The sequence below is a fragment of the Martes martes genome (genome assembly GCF_963455335.1).
Source record: "Martes martes genome assembly, chromosome: X".
In the NCBI taxonomy this organism is placed as follows: Eukaryota; Metazoa; Chordata; class Mammalia; order Carnivora; family Mustelidae; genus Martes; species Martes martes.
Window position 1 is genome coordinate 34,214,283 of NC_137897.1, and position 18,018 is coordinate 34,232,300.

The window sequence follows — 18,018 nt, forward strand, 5'->3', positions numbered from 1 at the left end:
GAAGCCAGCATGTCTTTAAATAAAAGAGTAAGACTTTCAGTTTATGCTCTAGGGACAGCAAGATCCTAAGAGTGCATTCTATGCTGCCTTCTTCATCTGTCATACACAAGTAATTGGCTCAGCTTCAAGGAACCTGGAAACTATTTACTTGCTTTTAAGGTTACAAATGTAACAGAATAAACTATAATTATAACTTTGATCCTCCCCCACCCAAGGATGAAAATGGCTAGTTCCCTAAAAGGAAACCCTTTGAAACAAAATTATTATAAACTCAAGATACTGCAAAATACTACTAGAGTCACCAAAAATGAAGAATTGAGGAAGATATTTCCTGGACAATGGCTTAACTTTATCTGAAAATTTCTACCAGTCCAAAAAAGGTTTTTGATCTAAACAGCTACTTCTGACTGAGGTTTCTCCTGTAATTCTGAGTATGGGAAGAATGTAGGAACTGGGCTCTGGTCTTTCAGGGCAGATGGGTGTCAGCACCACCACCTTGTGCCGTATGTCGGTTTCATTTTGGGGGTTTTACAAACCCCAGTAACCACATTAGGGCCCCTCAGTGCATGAGCGGGGAGATCACTAAATGCGCTAGTTCAAGAAATGCAATTGTGCCCACAAGGAAAATGAAAAGGGTTTTATAAAGGTTGCACATGCAAATGCAGAAGGACTGAGTCACATAACTGATAGAAGCTGAGTCACAAACCGTGCAAAAATGAACTGTGCCTATGCATTATTTGCATAAACTACAAGAGGCAAAGAAACACAATGGACAAGATGAAAAAACCTTGTGGGTGTGGCTAGCAGACCAGCGCCACTGGCCCAGTAGTGTTAGTTCAGGAGAAGGTGGGAAGTCTGCTCAAGACTCAAATGGAGGCACTGTGACCATGCTGCTCTTGACACCTGAGTCCTTTGTGCTGCTGGATCAAGGCTCTTGGGAATCTACACAAGGTAACAGGCCCATGGACAATACCAGTCTAAGGCGTTTACCATGATACTTTCACAGATACTTCAAGGAGGCCTGCTCAACAGAGACTCAAAAAAATAAGTTGAACAAGAACAGAACATATTTTTATCAAAGATTAGAAAAATGTACTCAATTTTAAAGCTTTGATGTATCAACTCATACTCCCATGTAGTATTAATATGTCTAGGAATAAAGCCTTAAGATTTTTTAAAAAAAAGATTTTATTTATTTATTTGACAGAGAGACAGTGAGAGAGGGAACACAAGCAGGGAAGAGTAGGAGAGGGAGAAGCAGGCTTCCCACTGAGCAGGGAACCTGATGGGGGGCTTGATCCCAAGACCCTGGGATCATGACCTGAGTCAAAGGCAGATGCTTAATGACTGAGCCACCCAGGTGCCCCAAGGCTTAAGACTTTCTAAACATTAAATGTATGAGAGCAATTATATATTAGACCTATGTCAGATTTTTATTTAGTAAAATTGTGTTTAGACATTTATTATTTACTGTTTCCTTCTTCATTTCTACATCCTATCCCTATAATCCTCATAATGGAGGTTACTAGACAAATTAATTTATCCATTTCTCTACATTTTTTTCCATTTAAGTTTTAAATAAAGAAAATAATAGCCAGGATATAATAAAGACTTTTCAAAAAGTATTATTAAATGAAGCTTAAAAAATAGGAAATGCTTCCTTCCTAGGTAGGACTATATTATGGGTTCTCTTGAATTCAGGAAGGGGACTGAAATTTCTTCATAAAAATGCTGAGAACAAGATATTTTAAGACTCCTGCAAAACATGAAAAATATAACTAAGAGAACAGAACATAAATGTTAACACTATTTATCTGCAGTTGCCAAGAAGAGTGAAAAGATAAAAAAACAAAAAACCCCAAACCACTGTACTTCTTCACACAGAAGTAATTAAAAACCAGAAGCCATTAAAAGTATCACGTTGGCCTAGTGATTTCCATTACAAGGCCAGCTCTCTCTCCCAAGAACTTTTTGTAGAGATGGTGTTCAGACAGCCAGGAAGGGAAGCTATCCTAGTTCAACTGTCTCAAGTGAGCACCTTGACACACGGGTGGAGTACTTGCTGTCTGCTAGCTCTTCCCACCTGCCCCGGAAACCAACTGATTCCCAAGTAACGAAAATGAAAGCTCCACTGGCCGAGCTGCCATGTCTTGGTAGTCAGAGGAATCCCATAAAAAACTGCTTCTGTGATTTATATTATTAAGCAACATCTAAGAAACAATACAAATGTCCACCCTACCCCGCCCCCATAGAACTGTTTCCTGCACCAGAAAGGTTGATCTCATAAATGGGAGGTTAATTTTCCAAGTCCATCCTGGTCACCTTCCATAGCACACGCACCATGTTGACTTTCCTTCTCAGCATCCTTTGGCCCCTGGTCCTCGATCCATTTAGAGCCAAGCCCTCTGCCCATCTCCCTCTGTATACTCTTTCCTGGCAATCTATTTAACATCCCAGCTCAATTTCTACCACCTTGGTGATGACTCATTTACTCCTCCTGGCCAGCCCTGTCGCCAGAGCTTGAGATCCAGCCCTGCCTGGCCAAAAGGATGTATAAGCACCTCAAACCTAACAAAGCCCCTTCAAACTCACATCTTCGGTGTCCCTTATCTCAGAAAACACTACAATCACCTATCACGTGCCCAAGATAAAACCAACAGGCACCTGTGCCATCTTCTCCTCTTTCCTTCATCACCAATCTCCTCACCAACCCTTGAATATTTCATCCCCTAAGTCCTTGTGGACCTTTCCCAAGTCTAAGCTACCAAAAACTCTGGTGTGAACCACTTCAGCAACCGGTTACACCACTCAGTCTTGGTCCCTTCCAACTGATTCTTGATATGGCTTTCAGGACAAGCTCTCAAAAACACCTAGCCAATGATGTCAGTTTCTGCTTCGAATCGTCTGATGGCTTCGTACCGCCATTAGGATCAAGTCCACAATCCTTAAGGACACTTACAAAGCCTTCTAGGATCTGACCCCTTCCCATTTACAGCTCAGCTCCAGAGTCATCTCTCTCAACTTGCACCACTCTGACCTCCTTTCAGTTCCAGGGTACAGAGCTCTCTCTGAGAAAGAAGAGAAAAACTGCCACCACCTTAGCAGTTATCCCTTCTGGTCAGTACTGCCCACTCTACCCCCGCCCCTCCCCCAAATCTCCCTTTCCTCTGGCTAATTCTCACCTCTCCCTCAGTCCAAATACAACTGGTACTTCCTCAGGGATACCCCTTCTGGCTTCTGAACTAGCTCAGATCCTCCTACCACATGAATCCAGACCATCCTGAAGGGCCCTAGCAGAATTCAAGCCTGATACACAGTCATACTGAGTAAACAGCCATTAAATGAATGAAGAGGAATGCAGAGGAAAGACATCCTAAGATACCAAGTGGTGCTGGATCCCCACTTGGCAGGTGAAAAGGAAGCCTCCCCCAGACCATAGTAATTCTGCGCAGAAATCCGTGACATCCACAGGTGCCAAACTCTGCTTTATGCTGTTTCATGGGAGAGAAACAGCTCTAGCACTGTGGCTGTAACGTGCGACCTCGAGGGAGACACAGGACGGGGACTTACTTCAGTAAGCGAATTGCGTGACTGAAGCCATCACCTTCCATTTGCACTCCTTGATGGGGAATCTCCAGATTGGACAACTGGTAAGAGAAAAAGTAGGTAGATCAGACCAGCAACTTTACAAAGGAAACTACCTTTTCTAAGTATTAGTGTCTGTTTCGTGGCACCTGTTCTAGGGCCACTCTGTTCCAAAGTTAGAACCTATCAGACAGGTACACTGTCTTCCATCACCTGATTTCCTGGGCAACTATATTAAAGTGCTGTGAAACCCAAAGATGACCCAGAGCCTCTAGTTTAAAAAAAAAACCAAAAACCAAACAAACACCTCTGGGGGGCCAATCTTCAGAATTTTGGAGACTAAGAGAATCAATCCTAGTGATTCTGAATGATGCAACTGTAAAATAAGACTGGTTTTCTTATGTCTTTCTTCATTATATCTGTTTAAGACAAAGTCTGAGTCATAATCACATCCCACTTTTAATCACAAACAATAGTTTTTAGTGTATAACTTTTCTGGAATACATTTTTAAAAAAGATTTTATATATTTATTTGAGAAAGGGAGAGAGAGAGTGAGAGAGAGAACACACAAGCATGGGAGAGGGAGAAGAGGTTCCTGGCTGAGTGGGGAGCCCGACATGGGGCTTGATCCCAGGACCCTGGGACCACGACCTGAGCTGAAGGCAGACACTTAACTGACTGAGCCACTTAGATGCTCCTCTGGAATACATTTTTATTTTTAACAATTAAAATACTTCCTGTGTGAAACCCAAGAAGAAAAGATTTCCAATTTATGCATTTACCAATGAGATAGCTTTCCCAACTGGAGGATTCAGAAAGTAAGTTAAAAAGATGAATGCAGGGGTGTCTGGGTGGCTAGGGGTTAAGCATCTGACATTCATCAAGATCAAGGACCTGAGTATCTATTTGAGATGCCTGTTTCTGGGCCTCAATTTCTCTGGGCTGTTCCTGTTCTTCATAGTTTTACTCTGGCTTCAGACCCTGAAGCCCTACAAAACAGGGGGGGTCAGCATACAATAATACCTCATGGGCCAAATTCGGCCCAATGATGTTTTTGTAAATAAAGTGTTACTGAAACATAGCTGCACTCATCTGTTTAAACATCAACTGTGGCTGATTCACACTACAAAATCAGATCTGAGTAGCTATAAGAGACCATATGACCCACAATGCCTAAAATATTTACTGTCTGGCCCGTTGCAAAAAAAGTTTGGTGATTTCTGCTCTAATGCATGGAAGTATTCAACAAGTCTTCCCAAGACCATCATCATCAGTTTCACTAAAATAATTCACACATTCCCAGGTCTCTTCTTTTAATTTTTTTTTAACCTCAGTTTTATTTATAAACATTACAAATTTTTTTTTTAGTTTTATTGTGGCAAAGTCTCCACTTCATTCTCAATAACTTACAAAGGGGAGGAGTCTTACAAAAAGTAAAACTTTAAAACAGAGGGAAATAATTAAGGTTTTGGTGTATCCCTTTAAAGGGATGTCAATCCTTGGCCAAAGTCCTTTTTGGAAATATAAAAATGCAGGTTCTGTTACTGCCCTTCACTCTCGTTTGGGGATCATGCTGGATACCACAGCTGTGTATTCTTGAAAGACATTAATTCTAAGTCTATTCCTTAGTCCATGTGACAAGAGTGAAAATCAGGTTTAATATTCTTTCTGACCTGTTTCTCAGAAAGGAAGCTGGTTTTATTAGTGTGTAAGCAATATGCATGGCTTTACCAACTCAAAAATAAGACACACCTTTATCAACTAACCACCTCTAAGAGATAATGTTCCTACTAAGAGGTATGCTAGTAAGATGTTAATACTCAAAAATTATCTTTGTTGTAAATTGGGAAGAATTTACTTTCCATTTCCATAAAGAGCAGAATGCTCACAATTTGGAATCAGAAAGATGAAATAATGTAAGTCATGTTCTACAGGTATACCATGAGATGCTTTAATTTCAATCCCAACCCTTCCAAAATAACCGAGATCACAGCCATTCTGGGTCTCCTAATGGAATCCATGTAGCTTTAGCAAGGAATTTTATAAATTACTCTTTTATACAGAGCAGTCAAAACTGTTTCAAAAATTACCTCCAACCGAAGTCCTACGAATGGCATATTTGTATCACACATAGCAACAAAGTGAGCTAGAACTTTATTGAAGGCACACATTTCTCCTGATCGTTTGGTTTTCTTGGGTTCTACTGGACATGGATCATCAGACAACTAGAATTTAAGTAAAGAACACAAGTGGGTACAAAAGTACAGGTGATGCAATTAGTTAAGGCAGTTAAACTACTATAGCTCAAGGTTAACAAAAACAAATGTTATACATTCAACAAATATTTACTGAGCAAATATTTCAACCTAAATACTGGAAACTTTTGTAAATATTGTGTATTCGGCAACCTTGTAGAAATGGTGTATAATTAATTATTAATTAAAAGAGAGGCATTTTCAAGAAAATGTAGAAAATTGTTACTTAAGCCTTATTGCCCTCCAGCCTCTTATAAACCAGTTCTTTCTCAGGTTAAAAATGGTTAAAGAACATGACAGAGTTAATACACACAAATCCTGTGCTCACTTCTGCATGTGATCCTACCTTGCGCTTGGGACCGGTCCTAGGCTGTTTGCCAGGTTTGGTGAGAAAAACCAACTCCTGGATGTTTTCCTTGAACTGCTGCAGCAGGAGCGCCATGACAGGGGTGTCCTCACGTTCTGCAGCATTCACAGACATGAAGTAGTACTTGTACGACAGCTGTGTGGGTTTATTGGGAACTTCCAACATCTCCACAACCTAAGAAGGCCCCAGTCAGAAATGAGACTCAGAGAAATAATTAATGAGTGCTGCATATTTTCCTCCTTATAGCACATAGGGTTCAGGTTTGTACATCTAACGTAGATGGTCTTTCTTCTTTAAACAAGGACCAATCAATCATGAGTCTCAACAAAAAAAGCATTCCTGTTAAATATATACTTTGCTCTCTAAAAAACAGATCAGCCTAATGAATAAAAGCAAAAACCACCATAAACTATATAGCAAATGGGACATTTAGACTATGACAGCATTAAGTGTTCTAGATATTCATACCTTAACTTAAAACACTGCATGCCTAAGTCCAGTAGATCTGCTAGATTTTCTAGAATGGTATCTATTTCAAATTGCGCTATTTCCCTTAACCGTTAAAACATCCTAGGGGGCACCTGGCTGGCTCAGTCGGTGGAGCACGTGACTCCATCTAGTGGTTATGAGTTCAAGCTCCACATTGGGTATAGAGATTACTCAAAAATAAAATCTTAAAAATAAAACCTCCTAAGAATGCCACTGTTAGAGCAGAGAAGAATGACAACTAACTCTCACAACTGGAAGCATATAAAAATAAACCCTGACAGGTCATTGTGAGGATAATGACACCACTACCACCAGCAGCCAATGGTGATACAGAGAGTACTACACAGCGCATACTGTGCCAAGCACCCAACAGACGTTAACACATTCAGTCCTCCCAATAACTCTGTAAAGAAGGGATTATTGCCTTCAGTTTTCCGTTGAAGAAACTGAGGCATGAAATACTTGGGTTACTTGCCCAAGGTCTCAAGAGCTCAGAAGTGATGGAGTCATGCTTTGATTCCAGCTGGCCCCAGAGACCTTGCTCTTACCCACTATACCAGCTTACTCTTTTTTTTTTTTTTTTTTAAGATTTTATTTATTTATTTGACAGACAGATCACAAGTAGGCAGAAAGGCAGACAGAGAGAGAAGGCAGAAAGGCTGAGCAGAGAGCCCGATGCGGCGCTCGATCCCAGGACGCCGGGATCATGACCTGAGCCGAAGGCAGCGGCTCTAACCCACTGAGCCATCCAGGCACCCCATACCAGCTTACTCTTTTCAAGTTCTACCTAAAATTTAAGAAAAGTCCCCTAAATACTTTAGGGGGAGACATAAATGCCATTGGACTATTGCTCTGACAAACATACGCTTTCCTGTCTCTCTTCCTGCCTCCCTTCTCTCTCCCTCACCCCACCCCATCTCTTCAGGAAATTCTTAAACTAACACCTAATATAACACTGACGCACCTGGGGAAATGGAATAATTAAAAGAAAAATGGATGCTTCACCAGAGAAGATAGAGAGATAGCAAAAAAAAATACATGAAAAGATATTCAGTATCAGTCATTAGGGCAGCATAAATTAAGACTACAATAAAATACCACTATACCTCTATCAGAATGGCTAAAATTTACTTATTTTTTACAGATTTTCTTTTTTAAGTAATCTCTACACCCCCGAGATTAAAAGTTGCATGCTCCACCTACTGAGGCAGCCAGGTACCCCCAGAATGGCTGAAATTTTAAAGTTATAATACCAAGTGCTGGCAAGAATGCAGAACATCTCGAACTCTCTTGCATTGCCATCAATAATGCAAAATGGCCCAGCCATTTTGGCAAAGAGTTTGGCTATTTTTTATAAAGCTAAACATACACTGATATTATAACCTAACCCAACAATCCTTCTCCTGGTTACTTACCCCAAAGAAGTGAAAACCTAGGTTCACTTAGGAAAACAAACAAACAAACAAACAAACAACACCTATATGCAAACGCTTACAGCAGCTTTATTCATAATTGCCCCAAAATGGAAATAACCCAGATGCCCTATCACCAGACTGGTTAAACAAACTGTGGTATATCCTTACCATGACTACTACTCCAATTACTGGAATGAACTGTAATACACATCAGAATACGGACGAAAATCAAAGGCATTATGCTGAGTGTAAGAAACTAGACTGATGGGCAAACCTATCTAGACAGAAAACAGGTCAGTGGTCACCAACTGAGAGTGGGGGGAGGGTCTGATTATAGAGAAGCAGGCATGAGGGCATTTGGGGGGTGATGGATCTGTTCTGTGTTCTGCTGAGATGGGGATTACAATAGTATATGCATTTATTACAACTCAGACACAGTCTAAACTTCTCCCCTATGTAAACTGTATCTTAATAAAGCTGACAAAAGTAAAATGGCAGACATTCAAAGGCAGCAAGCCTTTCCTCTGTTCTTTATTTTTTTTTTTTAAAGATTTTATTTATTTGACAGAGATCACAAGTAGGCAGAGAGGCAGGCAGAGAGAGAGAGGAAGGGAAGCAGGCTCCCTGCTGAGCAGAGAGCCCGATGCGGAGCTCGATCCCAGGACCCTGAGATCATGACCTGAACCGAAGGCAGAGGCTTTAACCCACTGAGCCACCCAAGCACCCCTCTTCCGTTCTTCTTAATGTTAATGTCCACAGTAGCAGTTTTTCCCATTTCTATGAATGTAGCAACCATAAGTGAGAAATCAAAAGGATGAAGACTAACACAGATTCAGTTTTGGTCTAAGCTACGTGAAACAAATTACCGCTTTATAATTAATTAATCATTAGTCATTGAAACTAATGTCTGGTTTCTGTTGATACTAAATAACATCAGAAATAAGAAAAGTCATTTTGTCTGTGGCTGAGTATAAGGATCTTGGAGTGTTCACAGGTTTGATTATCATGCATGTATTCCCAATATCATTTTATATGTAGACCAGGGAGCTCACCAAGGATGAAGACAAAGAACTCACCAAGTTCTGGCTCACCAAGAACCAGATAAATCTGGTTCAACGTCTGGGGTTTTAAAATTCAGAAAAGAAGTGAAGTTCGTATCAATGACAAACCTATTGCTCTCTATAAATAATGCTAACCTAAAACATGTCAGGCTACACAGGGTACCTTTTTTTTAAAGATAGTATCTTTTAAAAATACAGCTCAAAACCTTAAAAAAATTCACTCCCACTACCTTCAGTCAACAATCCTGAATGAAGTTCTTCAAACATCTCAGATTCTTAGCCAAAAATATCTATGTGGTATACACAACTATTTCTATACTCAGGGAAATATATTTAGGGTGAGTTCATATTTCAAATTCTTGCAACTTTTAACCAATTCAAAGATCTCAAGGAAACGAACTAGAAAACACCTAGAAAGAGTGGAAAAAGAGTAAGAAAGGATCTTACTGTGCCCTGAAAGGTATAGGCAATCAATAAAAATGCAATGAGTAAAAATCAATATCTGTATGCCTTCAATCAATTAAGGATGAGAATATAAAGCTACTTCAGCCAGCTGTATGTAAAAGGATGCATTATGGGGGCGCCTGGGTGGCTCAGTCATTAAGCATCTGCCTTTGGCTCAGGTCAGGATCCCAGGGTCCTGGGATCAAGCCTCACATCGGGCTCCCTGCTCAGTGGGAAGCCTGCATCTCCCTCTCCCATTCCCTCTACTTGTGTCCCCTCTCTTGCTGTATATCTCTCTCTCAAATAAATAAATAAAAATCTTTAAAAAAAAAAAAGTAAAAGGATGCATTATGCAAGTTAACATTCAATTAAAACCAAGCAAGTTTATCTGACACCAAAACATCTCCACACCTTCAGAGTAGTTGCTTTCCTCCCACACACGGGAGATGCTTCATCCCATGCAGAAACTAGGCCTCACTACACAGAAGACCTGAGGGTGAGGGACAGAGATATACTTTATATTCTCCAACCCTGCCTGATCATTTTAGCATTTCTTAGACATGATTTTCCTCTGTCCTTCATCCCTACCACCTAGGTTGAGAATCACTAAAGTTAAATATCCAATAAAAAATGTTTGCAGATTAGATTAAGTGATAAATCATGTGAGATACTGACCCTGATCACCCAAATCTCCCCTTTGTATACTTACAATGTAGTACTGCGGAAGCCGGGTAAGTTTAATGAACAGCTTATTCTTAGAAAGGTTTCCAATCGGATGGGTTGAGTAATTGGACAGCTGCAATGTTTCACTGCTTATCGTAGGCAGATGTTTTATAGATTGTTTGCAACGCTGTTGTCCAAGCCAAAACCTTAATTGAAAGGAGATAATTCACATCACAAAATCATAGATTCTTCTGATTAACTGTGTGCAACTGATTTGTAAATTGATTACCGAAGACCACTAAAAAATAACAATCTGAAATTTAACTGAACTAGTAAAAAGACACATAACCATAATGATGAATCATTTCTCTAAGTTTTGCATTGGTCTGTTAGTTCTAGTTTAAGGAGTTGAAACTCTGATGTGAATAACTGATTAGTCATAAGGTAGAATTAAACTAGTATTAAGCCTGGGACACTGCAGCAGTGTATTGAAGAAAATGGCGGATCTCCTATGGTTTATTAAGACAGCAATAACCAACCTCAACATCTTTTATAAAATGCCAGAAGTATTTATAGAACAAAAGAGAACAAACAATAAATAGGTATACATGTACCTAATTGGGGTGCCTGGGTGGCTCAGTGGGTTAAGCCTCTGCCTTCGGCTCAGGTCGTGATCTCAGGGTCCTGAGATCGAGCCCCGCATCTGGCTCTCTGCACAGCAGGGAACCTGTTTCCCCCTCTCTCTCTGCCTGCCTCTCTGCCTACTTGTGATCTCTCTCTCTGTTAAATAAATAAATAAAATCTTTTTAAAAAATAAATAAATCAATGTACTTAATTTTTCTAGTATCACTAGAGATCTACAGTCCCCATTCTTCTTCTGCGTATGTGTAAAGTGACGGTTATGTATCTAGCAGGTGCCAGTATTAATGATCTTTTCTCCCTCCTCTCTCTCTTGGTTAAGCCACCAGATTTCAGTTTGATGCTTTTTATAGTACTCCTCTCACTTTTATTTGATTAGCTATCCTCGAGGCTAGACACTGTGTGTGTATAAAAAATATATGGAAAAAGTACTGTGCTAGTCCCATGCCTCAAAACCATGTCATAAAAGGGTTCACAAACCCTCACTGGTTCACAATGAAATAACTACAGAAAGTAAGAATAAGAATTTATAGAAATTTTCCAGAGCAACATAACAATTACAACATCCACGCTCACGATCAGCAGGCTGGCCTTGTTGAACAAGGCACAGCCCAGTTCAGGTGCTGCTGCACCTGTGCAGTGATCTGCATGTGGTAAAACTCTGTACTAGTCACGTGCAGTAAAACCATGTCATAACATACAAAATTTTAAGGGTAGTTTGTCAACTATTACCCAGAAATGTATGAAGTCCTGAAAGCATTTTTTTTTTCATGGAAAAACAAATTTATCTGCGACTTCACAGGATCAACTGCTACAACTGGCTACAAATGAAGAAATGAAGATAAATTCTGAAAATGCAACAATACTTGCTATGTTTCAGATAAAAGTTCAAAATGAATGTTCTGAACTTGCCAAAACTGCTTTCAAAACTCTACCTCCAGTCCCATTAACATGTGAGACTTTTTGAGACTGGGATCTCCATTATGAATGTTTTTAAAGAAAAACAGAAACAGTTAAGATATACATTATCTCCTGTGAGTAGCATCATCATCAACCCAATCTCGATTAGTTACAATAAGCAAGAAACAAGCTCATCTGTCACATTAAAAAATTCAAGATAAGACAAGATAAATACAAGATAATATTAATACAATATAAATTCTAAATACAAGTAAGTATGCATTTATATAAATTATAAATACAAGATAATCTTTTCAAAGTGCATATGGAATAGCCATTAAGTTTTTGTTTTGATTTCAGGGAACAAAAAATCTGAGCATAAGAGTGAATTTATGTATACTTCTAACGAAAAATGTGCATACATTATTTTATTTTTATACTGTTCATTCTGATTATGTTTTCTGAGATATAATTCTGCCTGTTGGTTCTTACAATAAAAAATTGGGGCTTATATTTTACACATTTTTTTGTTTCCTTTTTGTAGAATTTGTTTTCATTGCACATTATAAGAAAAGTAATCACATGAACAGATGCTCAACATCATCAGTCATTAGAAAAATAGAAATGAAAACAATGCAATACCTCGTTATACTCACTGGGATGGTTATGGTCAAAAACAGTGACAACTGTTGGCAAGAATGCAGGGTAACGGAACCCCTCAAACACTGCTGATGAGATTTTAACAAGGCACAGCTACTCTGGAAACTAGTTTGGCAGTTTCTTTAAAAAGTTAAACATAAATTTACTGTGTGACTCAGCAATTCCATTCCTAGTGGAATGAAAATGTTATGTCCACACATAGACTTAAACATGAATATTCAGAACAGCATTATTCATAATAGCCAAAAACTGAAATAACCCAGGGGCGCCTGGGTGACTCAACTGGTTAAGTGGGCGACTCTTGATTTCTGCTCAGGTCATGATCTCAGGATCATGAGATCGAGCCCCAAGTCAGGCTCCTGCTCAGTGAGGAGTATGCTTGAGATTCTCTCTCTCCCTCTGCCCCTCCCCCTGCTTGTGTGCAAACTCTAAAATAAATAAATAAATCTTAAAAAAAAAAAGTGAAACAACCCAAGTGTCCATCAATTTATGAATGGATAAACAAAATGTGGTACAAAGCCATATAATGGAGTATTATCCAGCCATATAAAGGAATTAAGCTTTGATACCCACTACAAAATAGATAAACCTCAAAACATTAAGTGAAAGGAGCAAGTCACAAAAGACCACATAGTTTATGATTCCACTTATACCGAATGTCCAGAAGAAAAAAGATCTGTAAGAACAGAAAGTAGATTCATAGTTGCCTGGGGCTCAGGCCGGGAATGGGATTAACTATAAACGAACACCTTTTTGAGGTGATGAAAATGTTCCAAATGTTCTAAAACTGGATTGTGATTATGGCTGCAAAACTCAGTAAATTTACAAGTCATTGTCATACACTTAAGATGGGTGAATTCTATGGTACAGAAATTTTACTTCAATAAAGTCATCTCAAAAACATTAATGTCCCATGATAGATCAGCAAGCAACTGGGCATTAACCAAAGGTCATTTGAGAAGCACTACTGTAAGTGATAACTAGGAGAACTTTCTTAGAAATTATGTGTTTAAGTACAGAGACACGTTTGATAAGTTTAAGGCTTTGGGGACTTAGCTTTCTGGTTTTATATTTCTGGTAGTTAAGACTGCCACATAACCTTGAGTTACGTAAGATGTGAGTTATTAAGCACTTAAGTATTTAAACCTTATTTGTTTAGCCAAATACACAAAAATATGCTAAATCACTAAAAATTTTGGAATGCGTTACCCAGAGTAATGATTCATTTTTCATATACAGTTAAACTAAGCAGCTATTCAAAAGGAGGCTCATAAAACATTATCTGCTGGCATTAAAAATCATATCTTATTAATAAAATCATTACTTGATTACAGTGAAGTCTCCAAATATTTATACAACTCCAACTGGCAAAAGGAGAAGGGGTAAGGCTAGATCACAAAACCAAAAGATTTCTCTGAATAGTCTAGCCCCCTGTCCCCCTTCTCCATTTGCCAGTTTCAGTTTTGATCTCTGGAACTTATTTTTATCCTATGGAATTCTGTTCTATTAATTTTAAAAGAGAGTTTGTTAGAGTTGCCATAATCGTACCTCTGTGTACCAGGATGGTAATGAAACCTCACAGACTTATCTCCAGCTGCATTTCCAATGTTCTTTAGTTTAACAGTGTGAAGCATTCAAAGGATTTTGAGACAGTATTGAATGACAGTATCAGAGAAGCAGAAACAACTATTCTGGAAGTGTCAGCTGGTAGATTCATACCATGAAGATTATCTGGGGTAAGAACAAGTAAGACTCTATTGCAGAGAACACTAGATTCAATAAAATTCACTGTGTAAGTGATTTGTACAGTGCTTTTACAGGAGGAAATGTGGCAAAGAATGAAAAGTAGAGTGTCATGCCCTTCATACCTGTATTTGCTCTGGAGGGGAACTAGATGCAAAACACTGCCATCTTGGCCCTATTCCAAGAGAATTTCAATTCCAAGTACCAAAAGGTGCTCAAGTTTCATGTCATAAACATTAAGGACAGTGACTGATCAAGAGTAATGATGGAGAAGAAAATACACCATGTCAAAATAACTTTCCATTTTTAGTCTTGAGCTAAATAAATAAGCTTACTTCAGTTGTTGAATCCAAGGGATAATTTGTTTCATATCATCGTTCACAGACTTTTCCATGTCATCCAGTGTGGCCTGGTCTATAGAAAAAAGCACTTCATTAATTCGCTGTTTACATGAGGCATAAAATATTTAGGTTGCCCAAAACTTACATGAAAATTATTGTTTTAGGCAAAAGTAATGTTATTTTTGAGTCAGAGAAAAACTAAACTGAGCACACTAGGCATAAATTTTAATCTAATTTGTTAACCCTCTTTAACATTTAAACAGAGATATAGATAAAGACAACTAATTAATAGCAAATGTACACTAGCAGGAAGAACAAGTAACAAACATATGAATTAATTCTTTGCCTACATTTTAATACCCAAAACTCTTTGTGTAGTTAATTACTATTTTTCATTTAAATGTATTTCAAATTCCTAGTATTATATAGTTTAGTAATACTATGCAAAAACTAAAAAATGCAAAACCTATAAAACTACATTAGAATGTTTACTTATTAAACACAAATGATTTCTGGCATAAGCAAGAGCTGTTGGCTTAAGGTCAGCTTGCTAAATGTCACTTAGAATTTTTAAGGACACCAAAAAATGTTATAATAACATGTTGCACAAAAAGCAAAACATAAAATGATTTTAACCAAAGAAAAATATATAGAGAAAGTAAGAAGAGCATTACAATGGAAATTTTTTATGTTGAAGCCCTAAACTCCTAACATGATGGTTTTCAGAGGTGGGGCCTTTGGGAGATAATTAGGTTTAGATGAGGTCACAAGGGTAGGACCAAGGTAATGATGTGATTGGTGCCTTAATAAGAAGAGACACGGGAGAGCTTGCTTGCTCTCCCTTCTGCTATGTGATGACAGAGAGAAGGCCTACATCTCCAAGCCAGGAACAGAGCCCTCACCAGAACCCAACCACGCTGGCAAGCTGATCTTAGACTCCCACTCTCCGAAAACTGACAAAACAAATTTCTATTGTTTCAGCAACCCTCTCTGTGGTTCTTTGTTATGGTAGCCTGAACTGAGCCAAGCATATATCCCCTAAAGCAAGAATGACTGCTAACAGGTAACTACTTTTTGTTTCTTTCATTTTTACATGTTCATCTTCCTTATTTATTAATATGTATTATGTAAATAGTCAAGAAAACAGTTAAATAAAAAATTTTTTAAAGAATGAACAATCGTGTTGTGCTTTGGGCCACAGTTAAAAAGGTTAATTCCTAAGTATGCCACTTATCATTTAGCCAACATAAATGCAACGTGATTCAAAGTAATGAGACCAGCCTTCCATGAACAATTCATAGACAAATTTATCTTTATACATATAACGAGAAAACCTTTTACTTTTATCAATCTAGCTTAGTATTAATTTCAAGCAGTAAATGTGCTAATATGTGCAAGAACATTGTTCCATTAGCAATACAAAAACACTAAGTGCCAAGTGGTTCATCATTTCAGAGCACCAACTTGGTAAAAGATGATGTTAGAAATCCAACATTAATGTCTACTGTGTTTAGGCCAGAAAAAAACAAAAACAAATAAACAAACAAACAAAAAAACGCTCTTCTCCAGGATTCTGGACCCTAGGTCAACTTTTAGATGTTTTACACTGTCATAAATTTGTTCATCAGCCATGAGTGGACAACAGAATCCCCTGTAGTTGGTTCCATGTCACCCAACTATTAGTGGTAATATTGTTAACCTAAAAAACATCAGCCATCAACATTACTATTTTTACAAAAGAGAAACAACATGAATGTACTTCATATTGGGAGGTTTAATTTTTGATACAAGAAAATCCAAAGTAGACTTATAATTGGCTTCAAGGAACAGATGTCAGCCAGAGTTACTCCTTCCATATCTACTTTCTGCACTGCTAATACCACCCCTTCCAATACCTAATGGCAAAAAAATTTTAGTTTGCTTTTATGAAAACATTCTTCTTCACACTGAGTGACTGTATCATTGAGTAACTTACCGAGTCCATATAGCATCAATTGAAACATTCCAGAATGCAAGTCTACAAAAATGTGTAGACACTCTGAATTACCGCAGGGCTCCAGGATGGGAACAACAAGAGCTGGAAGTGCAGTCTCTATGGAAGCTGAACAGTTAGAATGAAAAAATCATATTTCTATCTGAATATTTTCCAGAAAAAATTATTTCTCAGTGAGTAGAAACAAATGAACTATCAAACAATCCTGAATGTTAGAGGAAAAACATGATTTTGCAAAACTGGAATAGTACTATTACGTCAATTAGTAGCTCAAAAGGAAGAATGTATTCCTCAAGGTGCCTTGAAATAAACATACCCCTCTCAGATACTACAGCAAAAAAAAAAAAAAACCAAGATCTCTTAAAAAAGGTTAAAAGAGCTAGTGAAAACAACTTCATCAGTGAGCTGAGTTCTAGTTTTACTTTCATTCAGTAATTACTAAGTAGTTAGTTTTAAAGGATTTTTTTGATACAGTGAGAAGAAAATTGGTAAACAGAATAAATTTCATCTATGGCCTCAATATTTTCAATGCCATTCTTCATTAACAGAGGTTTTCTGGCAATTAGGGCCCATGTGTTTAAAAACAAAAAAACACCTGAACGTGAAAACTATTAAGCATTACTGCTTATATAGGAAAAAAAATTTTCCAGTTATCTATGTAACCTCATTTTCAAGTCACAGATGAAATAAGAACATAAGCAATTGTTAAACACCAATTCCCAAAGCTGCCAATATACTTATTCTAGAGCTTTGTCGTTATTTCCACCAGGCCCAATTAACTCTTCCCTCAGTCCCACAAGCTGGCAAAACAAAACCTAGTAAAGGAACAAAGCCTTGAAAGCACAGAGCTACTGAGACTGAGGAGTTATAAAAGGAATATGCTCTTCTAGTTACCACGTTCCTCTAACGCTACAGCACAGAAGAAAAGGCAGGCAGTGAGGTGAGTGGTAATGTAGGCCCAGCCTTTCAACAGGTGACTTCTCTGTGCTACTTTGTTAAACAAGAACAATAACATCTTCCTGTCCATGGCATGGGTCCTTAGGAGGAAGAAATGACAAGTTTGTGAAGGTGCTTTAAAAAACAAAGTGCTCAACAATGTACATTATCTATAGTCCTTTAAGAAGCAAAGCAACAAACCAAAAGCTCTTATTAGGAGTTTGCACAATAATTAAAATGGGTGAAGTTATCATTGGTGCTATCTATACAAAGAAATTATCAAACAAGTTAATAAAGCCAAAAATTAGCAGGAGACATATTTAAATCAGAAAATAAATTGCTTTCAAGTAGGTCTACTATATATTTGTAAAGAAATGTTTAACACACAGAGCCAGCAGAGCTGTCACCTAAAACAAACACAAAAGAACAAAAAGGTACAAATTTCTTTTACAATATTTTGTAATTTAGAGCGGTGTGAGAACTTAGTTCAAATTATGTTTTGCTGAATTTACTGTTAATATAATAA

The 18,018-nt window shown here is 38.0% G+C and overlaps 1 protein-coding gene across 2 annotated transcripts in view; it reads right to left on the minus strand.

Annotated features, from left to right (window-relative positions):
- The window catches only part of MED14 (mediator complex subunit 14), a 71,970-nt gene that overhangs the window by 25,847 nt on the left and 28,105 nt on the right, over nucleotides 1-18,018 (minus strand). For both annotated transcript variants that reach the window (XM_080831169.1, XM_080831168.1), the window contains exons 11-16: nucleotides 16,539-16,664; nucleotides 14,558-14,636; nucleotides 10,327-10,486; nucleotides 6,188-6,382; nucleotides 5,677-5,811; nucleotides 3,571-3,647 (exon numbers count right to left, since the gene is read on the minus strand). In XM_080831169.1, coding sequence (XP_080687295.1) covers nucleotides 3,571-3,647; nucleotides 5,677-5,811; nucleotides 6,188-6,382; nucleotides 10,327-10,486; nucleotides 14,558-14,636; nucleotides 16,539-16,664 — 772 coding nt within the window. The remainder of the gene's footprint in view (nucleotides 1-3,570; nucleotides 3,648-5,676; nucleotides 5,812-6,187; nucleotides 6,383-10,326; nucleotides 10,487-14,557; nucleotides 14,637-16,538; nucleotides 16,665-18,018) is intronic.